At 40.1% G+C, this 18012-nt stretch overlaps 1 protein-coding gene across 1 annotated transcript in view; it reads right to left on the bottom strand.

Moving 5' to 3' along the window:
• The window catches only part of LOC104081652 (DEP domain-containing mTOR-interacting protein), a gene marked incomplete at its 5' end in the record, with an annotated part of 49170 nt that extends 32192 nt beyond the window's left edge, over nucleotides 1–16978 (bottom strand). Inside the window, 4 exons of the mRNA XM_009584486.1 lie at nucleotides 5722–5900; nucleotides 11635–11758; nucleotides 13792–13970; nucleotides 16941–16978. Of these exons, the coding sequence (XP_009582781.1) occupies nucleotides 5722–5900; nucleotides 11635–11758; nucleotides 13792–13970; nucleotides 16941–16978 (520 nt within the window). The remainder of the gene's footprint in view (nucleotides 1–5721; nucleotides 5901–11634; nucleotides 11759–13791; nucleotides 13971–16940) is intronic.
• Between the last annotated feature and the right edge of the window lie 1034 nt (nucleotides 16979–18012).

Raw genomic sequence — 18012 nt, 5'->3', positions numbered from 1 at the left:
TTTAGATAAAGTCAACTGCAAGAAGAGCACAATGAGAAGGCGATAAAATAGGAGCTGGAAGATTACACAATTACATACGAAGTTCTTATTCTCTGACTTTCCTACCAGGGCAAAATCATGAAAAATATGCAAAGTGGTCTCCAGATTTAGCATAAGCAGTTGAATTACTGTGGGTGAGGTTACTGTCCCTATGTATGGGAACTGCCGGGGAAGAACTGCCACGCAAATAAACAACTGAGTGCCTCTGCGTGGCATCCTCTCAGGGGGAACCGGGCTTATAATAAAAACAAAGTTGTGTTGCAGGACTTCAAAGACTAACTGAAGGTTTGCGTTTTACTGAGATAAATCAAGGCATCATCTGTAAAAATGTGATGTTTTATAATTTTTAGCATGGAGTATACACAATGAATGCTTGGATATATCCAACAGCTGATGTGATCCAGGTGTTAGATCAACTAGAAAAATTATATAAAAAATCTATGTGTTAATTTTGGAGGAGAAAGCCTATGACCATTTAAGTCAAAGACTTACGGCATGGTTCAATGGCACTTATAAATTGCTACCTGCGGTCAATATTTCCAAGAAAAGGGGTTCCAAAAAGAAATCTCAAATTAAGGAAGAAGTGTATATTTCACATATATGGCAAGTTTTCACTTACAAAGTAAGAAATGTCAGCTAATCATAAGCAATTGGACATCTAAAGTAAATGTAACAACACATACTTTACACTTTACAGAAATTTTAGATGAGAGAGGGAAAGCTTTTCAACAAAAGCAAAAGAAGTAATACTTTGTTAGAAATTTAATCTACTTCCACAATTATAACACACTGCATCATGTACCTTGACGTTTAAAACTAAATGTAGTGATCATCTTGTTAAAGGAAATTTTGTTGTATAAAGGTACAGAGTCCTTGCAAAGAATATGGAAAATTAAATATATGTTTTAAGACTTTTCTGCAGAGACAGGGAGATAGCATATGTCAATATTTACTGTTCTCACTAAGTCATTACAAAATGCTTGTTTTCATCTCTGAAAGTAATTTGCACAGTGGAGTTTTGCTGATAAAACATTAACTCTTAAGAGGTAGTAAGCACCTGCTTCTGTGCTAAGCGAGCAGAACACGTGCATGCCTTGAATGCACCACGTCTGGCCAAGTGCACTTAACTCAATAAAACTTTTTAAAGCTGAAAGATATTCAAAAGGGGTTGGGGACAGAAGACATCTATATCATGCCTAAGACATCTTACCACATATTTACTATCATAAAATAGTAAATTTAGCACTGCTAAAATGTTTCACAGAAGATACCTGCTAGCCAGTCATCTCCAGAAGAGATTTTTCCACCCCTCACTCATTCAGGAAAGCGAAGTCTATGGCCTTTCCAAAACCCATCACGTGTGTTTCTTTGCTGGTCTAAGGTTGGGAATCTGCTTCCCGCCCCCCTAGAGCAGAGCGGAGAGCCATGCAAACCGCGTCGGGCTGAACCGTGCCATGGTCGCTGCCTGGGGAAGGTGCTGGAAGGATGTCAGATCCTGTGTGTCAGAGAGGAAATAACACCAAGCGCATGCACTTGAAGGTAAGCAGCAGCTTGGAAAAAAAGCAACAGCAAAAGAGAGAGAATGTGATCTGGCACGGCAAGGTGAGCGCCGCTGCTCAGACCTCGACTTCTTGCAGGCTCGATCGGGAGAGCGGCACACGCCGTACTGTCTGCAGTACAGGGCAATCGCTACGTGTTTACACTGCACAACGTATTGAAAAGTATTTCTAAATGTGCTATGGTTTGGTCGCTGCCACAGAGGAAATGCAAATATTCATCTCGCAAAGCGCAGGTGTTATCCTAAGAAGGCATAGGTTTCTCTTAACGGTATTAACCAGATTTTAAAATGTAATAAATAAGTAATAGATAAGTAATTATCACTTGAGATTCCAGACCTTAAACCTTTCTGCAAGGCAGGCAGATGTTTCTCCATCCCCCCAGCTTCCGTACCCAAAGAGTCCTCGGAGAAGGACAGGAGGACTTATCCTGTCACTCCAGTGGTGCTCTGCTGCTGGGGCTGCAGGTGCAGGGCTAGTGCTGCAGCAAGCGCCATAACCAAGTATGAGCCAAAAGATGATGCCACAAAGAGCTCTGTGGATACCCTCTCTCCTCCTTGGACATCTCAGTATCTCTGTTTTCCAGACCGAGCAAGGGCTGTGACTGTGTGTGGATGTTCACGCTCTCCTCTGCCTGCCCCCCAGCCCATCCTCGCTTTGGTCTGATCTACCCTGGAGCTGGCAGAGAACTTCCTTCTTCTCTTGCTGCACGTGAATTTTGACCACAGTAACTAATCTGTCTCACCATTTCCATATGAAGAAGAACTAGGAAAGATCCAGTCTCCTGGAGGAAAGTCTTATCTATTAATATTACAAAGCTCTACATACCTCACCTCCTAGAAATGGGCTTTTCTACAGCTGAGAAACGTGCACCTTTTGTTCCTGCCCTTATTGAATGTGCATCACCGTGTTTGTAATTCTTCGCAAAATCTTTATTCCTATATTCTGGCGAAGACCGTCAGTGTTCACAAATGCAGAATAACTACCAGCAATTACACTGCCAATACAAGCCTTCAAGAAATGTACAGTGCATAACACCCTGCTACCCGTACTTCTTTTATTCCATAGTACCTGGGGGTACCAGTCCATAGGAAAGGACATCTGGGTCCTACTGGTGAAAACGGTGGTTTGTGGGTTACGATTTGTATGCGCCAGTGGGATTTTGGAAGGAAGCAATTCAGCACTTAAGCACGTTTCATCATTTTCATGTGTGGCAGGGGAAATATGTATAGTTATATATGCCCAAAGAAATCAGGAAGATTATTTTTGAACTGAAACATTTGATGTTTTTACAGCATTTATAAAATTCCTCTTAAACCACTGTTTTCCTTTTTAAAATTAGCATCAGTGTTTGTTTCCTGTGTGAAACCTGGTTTGCGTCTGACCAATTAAAGTGAAGATAAATGTGACAGGAAGCTGTTTTGAATACAGTGCCTCAGCTGCAGAATAGAGCTTTGCCAAGTAATCGAAGTGAAAGTCAGTATCAGTAAAAATAAATTGCACAATTCAGTTCCGGCTGGAAAATTACTACTGAGATGGGCAACTTGATGCCAACTATTTCTATTACTCTTCATTGCATTAGGCAAGGTAATAAATACTTCGCGAGAATAGTGCAGCAAGCTTTATTTTATTCCATATTATGGATATCAAACAATACAGCTAGCAAAAGATTGCCTTTAGGGCAGGAAAATGTTTTATTCTCCACTTCTGTGTAGTTGAGAGTCTTTCTGCTTGTTCTGCCAACAAAGATGCCAATTAGTGTCAAGTAACATTTTGGTACTGCTGATGAGATACAAAACAAAGGGAGTATAGTATGGTGAAATGAATTTACTGTACTAAGAGATAGAAAAATACCGTGGTGTTTTGTGGTTTTTTTTGGTAATTGGCCCTAGAATTCAGTGAGATGGGGAAAAAAAGAGAACACCACTCCTGCCATTTCGCAATTTATATCCCCAATTCTGTACTGGGAGTTCTCATTTCGAGCTCCCTTCTTAGAGGAAACCAGCATTACATAAACCTTCAAAATGCACAGATTGTATCCACTTACTAAGGTGAACCCCACACCAGCTCTGTGTTAATTCTGCTAGTACTTTTATCGGTATTCCTAACCCTACCTAGACAAATTGTTTCAGTGAAATCCAGAGGAGAATGAAATCTCCTGTTTAGGAGCATGCACAAAGCGTATCCACTTGTAACGATAAATCTCAAGGACATAATTCAGTTTTATTTTACTTCCATCACCCCCATCAAGTCAGTGTGAAATCCCCACTGAGTTACCTTTGCCCTGATAAAAGCTGAGTGAGGAAGATGACGGTACCTTGTAGTGAGAAGGCCACTTCCTCAGCAATCAACCAATTCCCAGCACCCCGTTTGCAGTCATTTCATGAGTTTCAAATCTCTTTCTAACATGGCGCTTTGCATGTGCTCTTGCCTGCTAGAAGAGGATGGGCAAGGAATAAATCTGCAAAACTGGCCAGGGCAATCCATAAAGGTGAGCAGGGCCAGTGCCGCTCAGGAATACCCCCAGAAACCCGGCTTGACGGGGGCAAAACTATTTCCCTGCCAAGGTGCACTGCTGAGCATTTGCCTTAGTTAATGAAACAACAGTTGATCTGCAATAAAAGCCACATCCTGACTTTCTTAGCTCTGCAAAGATTTCAATAGCAAAGTAAATCCAGCTTTGCACCCAATGTCAAGTCCTGACTTTATTTCCTCTGCAAAAACATCAATAGCAGTGTAAATCTCACTTCTGTCTTTTTTTTTTTTTTTTTCATTTTTTTAAGGAAAGTTTACCTTGTATATAATACACAGAGAATTCTTGGGTAAAAATAGGAATGAAATCATTGCTGCTCTAAAGAGGAGGGGTGGCATACCTTCCCTGTCTGTCAAGCTCCAAGCAGTTGGCACCCTATAAATCATAGGAAGCACAGGGGTAATTATAGAACTGGAAGCTGATTACTGTAAACATTCAGAAGTAGCTCCTAGTAATTGGAAGCTAAAGATAATGTGAGCATTACAACCACGAAGGAACTGTGCAGGTCACAACACCCCCATTTTTCTCCATTCCTTAAAGCTAGGTTTTCTTACAAAGCAACAAGCAACCTAGTCAATCTAGCACCTTGTATATTAACAACCTGTTAATATCGTGAATTGTTCGTTCTCTGTCAGAATTAGTGTTGATGTGACAACATTCGGATCACCAGGATCTGGTTACTTTCCCGTTGTGCACTGTATAATCTAAGCAATGTAGCTAAGAGCTTCTGCCAGCTTGTTCTGTCATCTCCTGGCACCCCTTCATCACTCTCAGAGGCACTGCAACGCGTTTATGGTGGAAAACGCCTGCTCACAGAAAGGCAACTTGCACTAAGAGTAGATGATGACAACATACAAAATGGGTTTTAGTGCCAGGGGTGTTCACGTCTTCGCCCTCGGGGCAGTATGGAGAGAAATCTCTGTCTCCTCCACCCTTAACAGAGGGAGCTCCTTGGTGAAGGTGCATCTGCCAGACACATTGTGCTGGACCATGAAGAAATATTCGATTCCTGCCTCAAAGAAGTTACACCATCAGGACAAATATAATAACACTTCAGCTGAAAGCGATACCCATTTTCTTGCCCAAACATACTAGAATGACTCTGCAACATGACCAAGAGGGAAAGCTTTTTTTCTGGCATCAAACTGTGCTCTGCTCCTGTCCTCAAACAGGAAGATATACAGAACCTGTCATTTTTATTCTACATAGAGAATTTAGCTTATTTATGGCTCTAATCCCTACTTGATCCTTACAAAGCTATTTACCTCAATTATACATATCGCTGATAGCAAGTTCTACAAGTTAATTACCACAAGTGTGGGAGCATTGATTTTCATCCATACCCGTATGTTGTTATTATACAATCCCAAATTCTAGCTGTATTCTGCATTTGAGGCAGAATTTTCAGAACTAATACAACAAGCTTTTGAAAAAGTCACCCTTTTATTAAATAAAGTTACCCAGACTCCTGTCTGAATTATTTAGAACTTGGACACATTATGACCAAGAAGACAAGAGCCCCTCCACATGATTTGAGCTGAAGAAAGTGCTACAAAAAGTGTAGCTTTTGCTACCTGGCAATAAATTTCTCACCATGCTGTATAATCCCGTGCTCCAAAAGTCTGCGGCCGAGCTGCTCTGCTTCAGTCCGCGTCGTGGCCTCTCCTTCCTGGATCAGCCAGTCAATGAACTCCGATGCCACGAAGGTCCGTTCGTACTTGACTCCTTCCTCTTCCCTGGCTTGCAGAAGAGTATTTTCAGAACTCATCAGCCTGGTACGGGGCGAAAAAATTGGTAGGGAAAATGGTTCTTCAGAAAAGCAACTCCAGATCTATTCTGGCAAATCTCACTGATATTAAGCAAACATATGTGAACCTTTCACTGACTTACTAAATCTTTCCTCAAGCTATCAATCTAAACTTAGGATGTGAATTATAACTGCTTAGTCAAGAAATTTAGGCTTTTTATCCCTGTTTGAAGTTAATGCTTTCTTGTTTTTTCCCTAAAAGAAAAGAGGGTTTTCCAGTTTCACACTTCCCCTATTTAGTTCTTTAGCTTCTCTAAAAGTTACTGTATAACCAACTTGGAAACAAAATTAGCCTAAAAGCACCAGATTGTGACTAATGTTTTCAAAAATTCCTAATTAATTTTTACAGGTAGCAGGACTATGCCCCGAAGTCACTTAGATGGTTTTGAAAATCTCCCCCTAAGCTCTAAAACAGCTGCAGAAAAATTCAAGAGGAATAAAAAAAGGTAGTTCTGTGGTCTGGGTGGTTGATAAATATTTAGCGTCCAACACTTAGTGATGCAGCTGCAATCGGTGAGTTACGCACCTGAATACATTTTAACATCTGAGTGTCAGAGTCTCTGTGCCCCAGCTGGCTCCGTGTAACACCAGAGTTCAGAGGAACATCCTGAGGTGTCTCTAAATCTCCTAGCAATTGGCATGGACCTAGCACAAAGATACTAATAAAATTCTTCTCCATTCAAGTAACCTATGCAAATGACACAGTATTAAACAAAAAAGAAAAAAAAAGCCTCAGTATTTTGCTAAAGCGAAAGTAAGGTTGACAGTTTGAAAGAGAAGACAGTTTGAAAGAAGAAATGAGAATCGTTCCTTTTTAATACAGAATCCCGTTTTTTTTTGTTTTATTGGGAGACTGAGCACCATAGCCTCCTTATTTACTCATTTCATTTTTCTTCATAATTATTTTATTTATTATAGGCTAATAATAGGACTAGTAGTAAGACTTTCAGAATAAGAGTTCAAGAATGTCATGGTTATTTTTTCCATGTAAGACTAATAAGTCCCCTCCCTTCACCAACTATTTTGAAATTAAGGGCACAACTGAACTACAACAGGAATATTCTGGAAGTGCTTAATCTTTGCCCTTCTGATCCAGAATCTGAATTTCATGTAAATCCATACATGGGCCATCTCCTTCTTAAACTGCTAGCATGTCCAGAGTTCATGGAATATAACTTCACCTCCTTTGGGAGGCATCAGAAAAATCTGTGCCATAAGAACACAGAGAGAAGTTTCATTTGAAATTACAATTAAGAGGTTTGGCAGGATCCAGCCCCTGTTATTTCACCTGAAAGATTCATTCCCTTGACTTTAACGAGAGCTAACCAGAAGCCTGAACTGACTGGATCTGACCACCAGGCAGCAGACCATCAAACCAGGCAGAGGCGGCTCAACCACAGCTGTATGTCAGTGGCAGATACAATGAACTGCTCGTTTAGATGTTGGTGCGTCATTGCCAGCACCTCTGAGATGAGTAAGAACTAAGAAAGTCAAAATTAGCTGAAGTCAGGGATGAGGCCCAAAGAAAGAGTATGTGCCACAGGGGACAAGGTATTGATTCCAGAACTCTTGCAAAGACTTTGTTCTTTTTCGTATTTTGCTTTACAAGCATCTGCATGCAAGGCAACATTTTGTCCCACACCAACCACATCTAATACAGACAGAGCTCCAAGTGACCATCTTTAAATGTGTCTCAGTCACCAGGCTTTTTTCCCCCCAGAAAAAAAAGCAAACCCAAAGCTCGTGTCTTTTCATACCATCTGCTGCATGGTTACCCGGAATTGGTTGCCCAGGCTCTGCAGGCACCAAGTAAAAAATCCTTAGGATTGTGTTAATTGTTTTTTTATGAGTCTATAATTAGTTGACCAGCTCATTGAAGTCACAGATAGAGAGGTCCTTGAAAAAGCGATGCTAATCATTAGATTTTTACAGAGACACAAAAGAAATCTGGAAAAATATCAAGTGGAAAAACACTCAGCTTGACATTTCACACCCTTCTGCGTGTGCCCAGAATAGCACTGCGAAGGATTTGGACTTGTGAACAAACAGACACGACAAATTGACAGTTTAACAAACCCAGAAACAGCAATACATAGACTTACATTGCTAACTGAAGTAAATCACTGTAACTCACGGCTGTCAACAAAGCTGTACCAATTCACATCAGCCAAAAACCTGGCCTTTCATTAGCCAGAATCGGAAACTGCCTCTATCTTTTCCATTTCTTCTTGTTTCAAAAAAACATGAGGCCATTCATGTCAAAACACATTATTTGCTAAAACTGGTGTTATCCTGCATTAAGAGAATGTATTTAGCCAAACACGGAAATTCAAACCCTTTTCAAAAGAAAATTTTAACCTTGTTTTATCTAAATAACTGCACCAGGGGATAAATTTGAATTAACCACTGATGAGTTAAAATGAAAGTGATTCAAAGAATGCAGTCTCAAAATGATTTCCTGAAATTAAAACCATAAATCTGCACTTCTTTCACTGTGAAATCTGGTTGAAAAATCTCGGTTGAAGTCAACATCATGAGATGACTTATAGCTCCTAAACCCAACTGCACCAGAAACAAAACAGTCCTCTGTGCCTGACCAAAACATACTGAGAATTGCAAACATTATAAAAATAGGATGCCTGCACAACTTGATTTTTTTTTTTAAAGCTATGAAAGGTCTGTGCTGGATTTATTTAAGATTTGCAGGGAGGGTTTTGTTGAACAGCAAACATGTTTATCTCATTCGATCTATTTGGTCAGTCCTGTAGAGTATGAAAACTGATACCATCTTTGGACCTAATAAACTATTCAACAATTTTCAGACAAAGCTGTAGGAAAACCAGTAGGTTTCATCTCTAGCTATAAACTTGAAACTCAAAACATGTTCACAGAAAGGATTACCAAAGTTTGTAATGATGTGCAGGGAATTTGAGCTGATTTATGATTTTCAGTGCAAATGAAGAGAGAATACAATCAGAGACTGATTTTATATCTTCTAATGGCACAAGCACGGCCACCGAAGACGTCCACAGTAGGTGAAGGAGGTAACGCCACAAGAAAGGAGAATCCAGGGTGCAAGAAGCTTTATGGTCACACAGAAGGAAGAGAGGGAAAGGGAGCTCCTCACCATGGGGACCTAATGTTGCCGCATCCCAGAACAGAGCACAGGGCATTTACCCGAAACAGCTGTCTGAATGCAGGGAACCTGCCTAAAGCGTCCATTCCTCTGCCCATGCAACAACCTGCTGATCCTCCTAAAGCATTTTACTCATTTTACCCATTGAGCAATGAGCCCATTCACCCAATCTGAGGGTACCAATGGACTGATGTTGGATAACACGTCTGCAATTTTTGGCAAGCACAAACTACGCTGGCTTCTGAATATAATGGTACTCCAGCCCTAATGCAGTGGGTGCAGAAGAGCAGGAAATAGTATTATAATGTCTATCTCAAACTAGCAAAGCCTAGTGAAGATCAGCAACATCTACAAAATTAGACACAGATTTTAAAAATATGTTGGATTCAGATAGATTTCCTTTGGCATAGTTACATTTCTCTTGAAATTAGGCCTACAGGCATTTTGATAAACGAGTTGAATATACTGGTAAGTAACTTCACATCTATACATGAATACTTTTCTCCAGTTGTTGCCATTTAATAACTATTTTAATTCCACTGAATTAATATTTTCTTTCTCAACATTATAAGCAAACTGATACAACAGATATATTACACATACACACATTTCATTGCAGAACCCTTTCTGTAGTAGTCTTACTTTCAGTATTAGATTTTGAGTTTAAAATGCATCCAATGAAACTGTGCAGGTGTCGCTAATAACATGGTGCATGGACAAGGGACCTAATGAAACCCCAATGCTCTGCACACTGGATTTGCTACAATAAACAAAGTGAAGCCCAGATAGCCCAGGTATGCATTCTTATCTCCCATGAATATGAAATATTTCCAATGATCCATGGAGAATTTTGAGTAGTTTTGACTGTCACAGATTGGTTTTGAAATGCCATGTATTTTTAATCTATACTATATTTAGCACTCAGGGCTGGTTTTAAAAGTTTCTGAACTCTTTAGGTATGCTGCGTAGGAGCAACCACCTCATGAGGATGCAGTTATATTTAGATACAGGTGCTGCTTTTGGCATTAACTCCTTTTCCAAGATGGGAACAATCTATACTGTTATGAACATTTTTCTGCTAGTATAGTGTTGGACAAACTGGACACTAGACATTGGTTTGGAGATAGTTCTTCACACAGAGAAATGGGGATGGAAGCAGACACTGGCAGAACAGAGTTCTTCCCACCATGGCTCCTTTCATGCAGAGGACTGTTATCAGCCTCACCAACAAAAAATGATTTTGCTCACAGAAGAACAGAAATAGAAATACAGAAAACAAATAGAAAAAAAGGTTTGCTACTGTAGACACACGGATAGGCTTTTCATAGTATGAGACAGGCTTGCAGAGTCTAAAGGAGCGAATGCTGTGCTTAGTAAGGCACAGGAGATTTTGGAGTTGAGTGACTCAATTCATCTGTCCCAGTGCACCCAATGAAGGATTTTTTCCAGTGGTGTAGTTTCTTGTGTCTTATACATTTTTTTTTTTCACTTGAAATAGTCACAGTCACTGAGTCTCAGGGAATTTTATATGATGGGTGCAACAAAAGGAGTGGCATTTACAATTATTGGTTTACATTTCAGTTTAATTGCTCTTTCACCAAATTGACCTTCAGAGCCTTCTAACCTTGAAAACAGTATTTATCATCAGCTTTTAAACTTGGGATTGTCCTGAGTGCTTTATTCTAAGAGGGAAACAAAATTACTCCAGCCAGAAGACACAGCACCCCTCCCGGCTGCTGCATGCTTCTGCTCTAACCAAGCAGGAGAGTGGGTGGGATTCAGTCTGGAGCAATACTTCAAGCTTTTTGGTAAATAACATATCACAACTTTTGCATTAGTTTGTAGCATACGCCAACATGCATTTTATTCACTCTGCTTGAAAGTACCGCGTGACAATCTCTACATCCTGAATAAAAATGTCATTAATTATAGATTGGGAAGTATGGTTAAGCTGCCTACTTATTTGACGGAAGTAATCCAGTGGGATATTCAGTATCTCAGCATAATCATCTGTTTCAAATCTTACTTAGATGTTCTTGGCTGGGATTTTTTTGAAACTACATTTAATATAACCTTTCTGATGTAAAAGCTTTGCAGGCTGGAACACTGAAGATGAATTTCACCTATTATTTAAAATCATACCTCCTGGTGAAGATACGGAGTCTCAACAGGTATGTAGCCACTTGTTCAGTACATGTTGATGTACTAAAGGTTTAGGTCTTGTGACTACAATTTTACATGACAAATCATCCATTAGTAATTATTTTTACAGAATAGAGTTCAAGGGCTTAAATTTACTTTGGGTAGGATGTATTTACAACCCAGAACATACATATAAGAAAATGCAATTTGCTTTTAAACAAAATGCTACAAATGAACATGGTAGAAAAGCGGAAGGGAAATGGGAGAGAGAGAGAAGGGTTGCCAAATACAGTCACAGGATTACCCAGATCCATTCCTGCATGATTTGAAAGACTCTGACCATTCAAAAATAGATTAACAAGTATTATTTGCCTCCTGTGGTACTATTAGCAACACATTATGGATACTGAATGCAACATACTTTTCATACAGTCTTTGTCCTCTCATGAAGACCTTCACCTCATTGTCCAGTGGAAACGTCCCATCATCTTTTCTGAAGCGGTAGAACAGTTTGACATCCTTGAATTCCTTATGCTCATCACAGACTGAAAGGTAAAATAGAAAAAGTTTTCATAGGGATGTTGAAGGAGTTGAGGATCCATTTAGCACGTATCACTGATGAACTTCAAAGCAAGCACGTATAGAGCCTAACCCCCTGTATTTCTGAGCATACAACTTTATTCAGTTCTAATAACTGATGAAAGGCTGGAGATAACTTTCAGATAGGTAACCAAATCTCTGGGTGAGGGGGATAGGCGTTCATCAGTTTTGTAAGTATTACTGCGAACATAAAGAACAAAAAAGCATCCATCTGCTATATACCCGGAAAACCTTTTGATGAAAACAGTCTGCTAGCTTGTTTGTCTAAAAGGCCACCAGTGTAGAACACCCAATAATTTAAGGATTGGCAAACTTCTTAAAGTTACTTGTATCAGTTGAGTGATGCTGTAAGAAACTTGATACTCGCTGCAGAAACAGTCCAAATCAAAGCCTTCTGCCCTCTTAAAATTGTCTCAATTGCTCTGCCATGCTAGCTAGCAAATGGTAGGTACAATAGGAGCACATGCAAAATGCTAAATAAGGTTTATAAGAGAGCAGCTGAGGATGGGCTCCTGTAAACACAGAACAGAGCTCCAGCAAGGGCATAAATTAATGGGAAAGATATCCCAACCAAGCTGCTCCTAGCAGAGTTGTCAGCCCATATATGCGGGCTCACCTTCTGCACCAGAGGAGCAGGAACTGGTACCCCTTTCACTTGACACGGGAGTTAAAAGGATGCTCTGAGCATCCTGCAGAACCTGATTGAACCTCTCTGAATTTGCCCTAGCTCACTTTGCAATCAGATTTATTAAATTTGAGTGCAATACATGATTTTTTTTACGGAACACCTGCTCTATGTGTAATATACACGCACATATATGGAGAAAATTTTTATGGAAGTTACAGTGTGCAATTGGATCCTGAGGTAGAAAACATTTGAAAGTTGTTAAAGCTTTAAACAAGCATTCAGCAATAGAACATCTATTGCTCAATTAAATTAAGTCACTCAGGCATCCACGCAACTCTTCACTGACATTTTCTCAATAGAGGATTAAGTATTCACATTTGAATACCCTATAATTACTTTATTCTTTAACTATCTACCGTGAGTCCCAGTTTCCATAACAACACAGAATTTTAATTTAATAGCTGAGCAGAAGCTGTAGAAGTGGCACTCATTCAATATGTGCATTTCTTCCTTTAATTAAGGTGTTGTTAATGTATTGCAGATAGCAGCAGTATTGCTGCACATACAGTGACCCCTGCATGAAGTCAATATTCATCTGTTCGCAGTTGCTCTGTTTTCTCTTAAAAAAGAAACAAATGGTACATTTTGCCTTTCTGAAATGGGTAATACTATACGCTTGAAATCAAGGCCTTGGATCTTCTTTGTTTGGGTGCCTCCTAGCCTTTTTGTGCACCAAAAGGCAACTAAATGCTACCACTGAATTGGAAGTCTCCTTTTCATCAGCGTAAATTGTTATTCAAGAAGCTGAAAGGAACAAATCTCAAATAGACAACAAGTTTAGGAGAAAATTAATCAGGGCACAGTCGGACCACTAACTTTCTTGCAGCTGTACCAGCACTAATGTTTGTGCAGCTGGTGTGAGGGACAGGGCCAGAGAACTAATCCACGTGAGAAAAATGGTCTTCTTTTGCTGGCTGATTTTTCAGATGGGTTTTTCAGCTGGAAAACTGTGCTCTGGGGAGCAGGGAGGTGAAGGCAGCAGGGAGAGAGGGGACGGGATCCAGCTGGGGCTGCTCTGGAGGCAGGGAAGCAGCAGCATAGACGCCAGTAACTTCCCCCCCGTGCTGGCATGGGGAAGGTCACTCCACACCTCTTCAGCCTCTCCGTGTCCCTCGGGACACAGGAGACCTTGCGGAGCAGCACGGTTCAAGGGAGATGCTCCCTTTCTGGCAGGGAAAGGATCCTACCTGTCCTATACTTGGTTGAAGAGCAGGAGTGGGATTTCCCTTTGTTTCACAGCAGTCAATAAAATTTAGCTTAGAACTTTTTAGCAGCTGGTACTACACTTACCGTGGTGGATAATGCTGTGATCCAATAATTTCTGCACCAGTTTAATTGCCGTCTCTCGGTCGGAGGCCTCTTTATGGTCAATCAGCCAGTCGATCAGCTCTTTGGCAACGAAGCAGTTCGGGTATGTCTTGAGGTGGTGCCGCCGATCTTTAATGACCTTTTCTTCATGCAGTCGGAGCCTGGGGGGTCAAATCACCTTGTGAATGTTATTTGCAAAGAGCCTCTGTAACTTAGCAAGGTTGGGACAAGCGTGGAGCAGAGGCACCCAAGCCCTGCTCGCAGGAGGGGCTTTGCAGGTGTTGGGTGGAAGAGGAAGAGACTCGGTCACACGTCCAGCGCTGGCGCCTGACCACCAAACCGCAGCAACCATTTGTTACAACTTTAAACCCTGTACTTGGAAAAACTGGTTTTCTGCCCACTGGAAAAGATTAAAAAATGAAGAACAGCACAGCATACTAAGCCCATTAAAATACTTCCTGTAGGTCAATTAAACTGTCAATAATTTGGAATTAATTTTTCCACATTACCACTAATACGTTCCATGTTACTCTTTTATTTTGTGATATCACTGCCGTAGATTTTTTTTTTTTTAATCATCTCATTCATTCCTTTAGCTGTAGTTTCTTCCTTAGTTGGGTAACTGCATTTTGCCTCCAGCTGCACAACAAGCATAGCATTTATGATTTAAAATTCAGGCACAAAGCCGTTCCAACACAATGTTATCTAGCATAAAAAAGTTGCCTCCTACTCCAAAGGAGAACTGATTTCTCACTTAGAGAACTGTTGGTAAATGCTATCTATTTGCAAAATCTCCCTCATCATCTTGAAAGCAAGTTGGTTGGCTGGTTTTGAGATGCTTGGGTCAGAATGCAAGATCCTGATTAGAGTATTACCTTGTTAGTAAAGGTTCTGAGGTTCTGCATCTTTATTTTTAGTCATTTTTTTCCAAATAAACAAAATGAATAACATTATCAATAAATTAATGGATAGAGGTTTTTCAAAGTTGTTTAAAGTTTTCTGCTTTCTTGTTTCCATTTTAATTAATAATTTTAATAATTCTGTTTTTGTAGCGCCATGTCTATACAACAGTTCTGAAGAAAGCATAGAAACCACAACGCTTGGGCTCCTATCACAAACAGAAATATTGCCATTCATTTCCAAGGGGCCACTCTCACTGACTTCAAAGAAGTTCTGAATAATGTTATAATAATTGTAGAGGGTACAACTATCTCTCTTTTCTAGAGAGGATGATAGTGCGGAAGGGTGTTAACATGAGCCTCAAGTAGCACAGAGCAGGAGTCCAACCAATTTTCCTTTCAATGTGATTCCAGTACGAAACAATCGTTTCTCTTTAGAATCAAAGAAAGGGAAAATATTTGGCTGAAATCAGTGAAGAAAATATTATTGGGGCATTAGACAAGGCTTACGTAGGCCTCTACCTAAAAATAGTAGCAAAGCAATGTTTTTGTTTTGCAGCATTTAGCCTTGAACTACACTGGAATGGCCAATCTGTGATATGAATTCAAAACCAGCTTTGCAAACATCATGAAAAAATGAAGACTTTTATATTAAAAATACTGATAAATCAGATTAGTATTCTGGAAAGAAGTGCTAGTAAATATCCCATGCGTTGTGAAATTCTCTGGGCTAAAATACCTTTGCTTAAAGCATATTTTCCAGATGTGCTCTAACAGCTGTTGCCGTACTTAGAAAGAAAAGCCTACACAGTTTTAATTATAGAACATGCAGTTATCAGTATGTCTGACTGAGCTTTACATTTAAAATATATTCCAGGTTCTGTTAATGTTTAACCAGTTTTCTGTTGCACAATAATCTGCAAGAACAAAAATATGAAAAGAGCGTATAATACATATGCAGATGGCTCGACCCAGCTTTCAGTCATCAGTGTAAGTCTAAATGGATGGAGTTCATCTGATACAAGTGGTAAACCGACTTCTAAGAAATTCTTTGTCCAAACATCACGTAGGAGTGTGCCAGGACTGGTCTGGCATTCCACAAACAAGCCAGTAGCCAAGAGCCCCAGAAATGCGCATTTATGTCTTAAATTCTGACTGAAGGCTTTCCTGCAGTTGGTAGGCTTATAAATATTTCAAGTTGTCTGTAAAAAACGCAGGTTCCCACTACAACCTTTTTCCTCACTCAGAGCATTTATAGGGTCTCTCTATATACCTTTTTGCCTATATTTGTAAAACTCATAGAAATTTCATTATCTTAATTATCTCCACCCGCTTGCCAAAGTGGATCCAAATTTGCTAAGAGGTTACGAAATCATTAAGTCAAACAGAGCATGACCACGTAAGCGTCAAGAAACCTGAAAAACCAAATTTATCCACAATTTCCAAATGGAAGCGGGAACTTTCTCTGCAGTCTATAGAAATTTTATCCATACTGAATTATGTCCAGGCTAATTTATGGAATAAAGAAGAGAAAGGCAATTCAGATTGTCTCCCTGGTGGTGTATGTTGTTCTCTCTGTGAGGGCTCCCTCACCTCTACAAACCTGCTAAAAATCAAACTGTATGCAGGAGAAGTAGCTCAGTAAATTGAAATGGTACCTAGTGTAAACTACAAATACAAAAGCCTCAGGTGAAGTTATTGAGCATATATTGCAGTATGCAAATCAAAAGTTTCGGCAGGAATTCTAAAAATGTGTCCATGTTCAGAAATATTTATCAGGAGCCAAATCAAATGGGATAAAAAGGAAAAAAATGTAGCAGTGAATGCAACCATACACTGGAACCAAAGCTCAAGTGAAGTGGTAAATTCTTTATCCCTTGGCATTGGGAAACAGGTTTCTCACCGCAAGACCTTCATGTTTTCCCTTTAAGCACTTTTCGACAGCAAGTCTGCATGATGACTGCAAAAGATCTAACCTGACACCAGCCCCTCTCGCTAGAAGAAGTTCTTCTCAAGAGCTGCTTAGCTCACCGACAAACCCTGACCGGTTTGAAGGGAGAAGGGGGAGAAGAGAGAGGGCAAACAACAAGGGGTGATTGGGGGACACCTTGATTCAACAAGCCTTTGAAAAGTTGTCCCTCTTTCTACAACTTAATAGCTTAACACCAGAAAACAATGTTGTGTGCACCAGTACATCATCCGTATGTCACTCCATATATTATTCAAGATTACCTGCCGGATTTGGCACTTGGGGCCACAGTGTCCCCTACCTGCAGAAAACAACGTGAGAACTAAAGTGTTTGAGCAATTGTCTGTAAACTGTAACAGGCATATGCAACCCTTTAATATTTACAAATTTGTATCTATGGCTCTTATTCATGCTTACAACAAATAAAGACAATCTGTATTTGCATGCGTGCGTGCCAGAACAATTTTCTTGGGGACTTGTCTAAACAGGAGTTGCTCCTAATTAACAACATGTAGGGACTCTTGCTCCAAAGAGAAGTGCCTTCCCCCTGCATAGCATGGACCAGGCTAACCCAGAACACTCTGCTCCTGTTTTGCAGTAAACGTGTTCAGAGTTAATCAGGAACAATGTTATTTGTTGAGACGCCGTTAGGCATTTTCTTTGCCAATTGTCAGAAAAGTCATGATAATGGAAAAATAAAAATCTTTGCCTAGAAATGAAGAATCAGGCACTAGCTTGGGAAGAAATCGCTCTCGCAGCTACATGAGACTTGCATTTTGTTTTCCACCAGGGAAATTAGGCGTTTTGAAGTTTCTTGCATCTTTTTCTGAACCAACGGGTAAGGATTTTGCAAAGGCAGTGCCTGCACAAGAGTCTAGCTTTCCTTTTAAGCCCCAGAAAAGGCGACCACGCTGGCTGAAGACAGTAATGATGTCACTAACTGGACCAGGGTCCAAATATCTCACCCAGCTATTTCCCTGTATTAAGTCTAGTAGTTTGTGCTTGGCTAACATAGATCTTGCAGAACACCATCCAGTCCTGATTTCTATATGTGAAAACACAAAGAGCCTCCTGCTCTTCTTGGTAATTTTCTGAATAATTCATCTACCATTCCCTAGTACATCCTACATAGTCCCTATGTTTATCCTAGCAAGGCTCAGTAAAAATGTGCAGGGAACAGGTTGGTTCCCAACACTCGACAGACGACATGGTATGAAGACTTTCATATTGTGCTCCACTCATTCACCTCTTTTAACTAGTGAGATACCTTCCTGAAGCAATCATACAGACACACACATATGCATACATATATATATTATATATGTGTGTATATAT

Source organism: Fulmarus glacialis, unplaced genomic scaffold, assembly GCF_000690835.1.
Source record: "Fulmarus glacialis isolate BGI_N327 unplaced genomic scaffold, ASM69083v1 scaffold4849, whole genome shotgun sequence".
Lineage (NCBI taxonomy): Eukaryota > Metazoa > Chordata > Aves > Procellariiformes > Procellariidae > Fulmarus > Fulmarus glacialis.
This window is presented reverse-complemented; position numbering and strand designations above follow the sequence as displayed.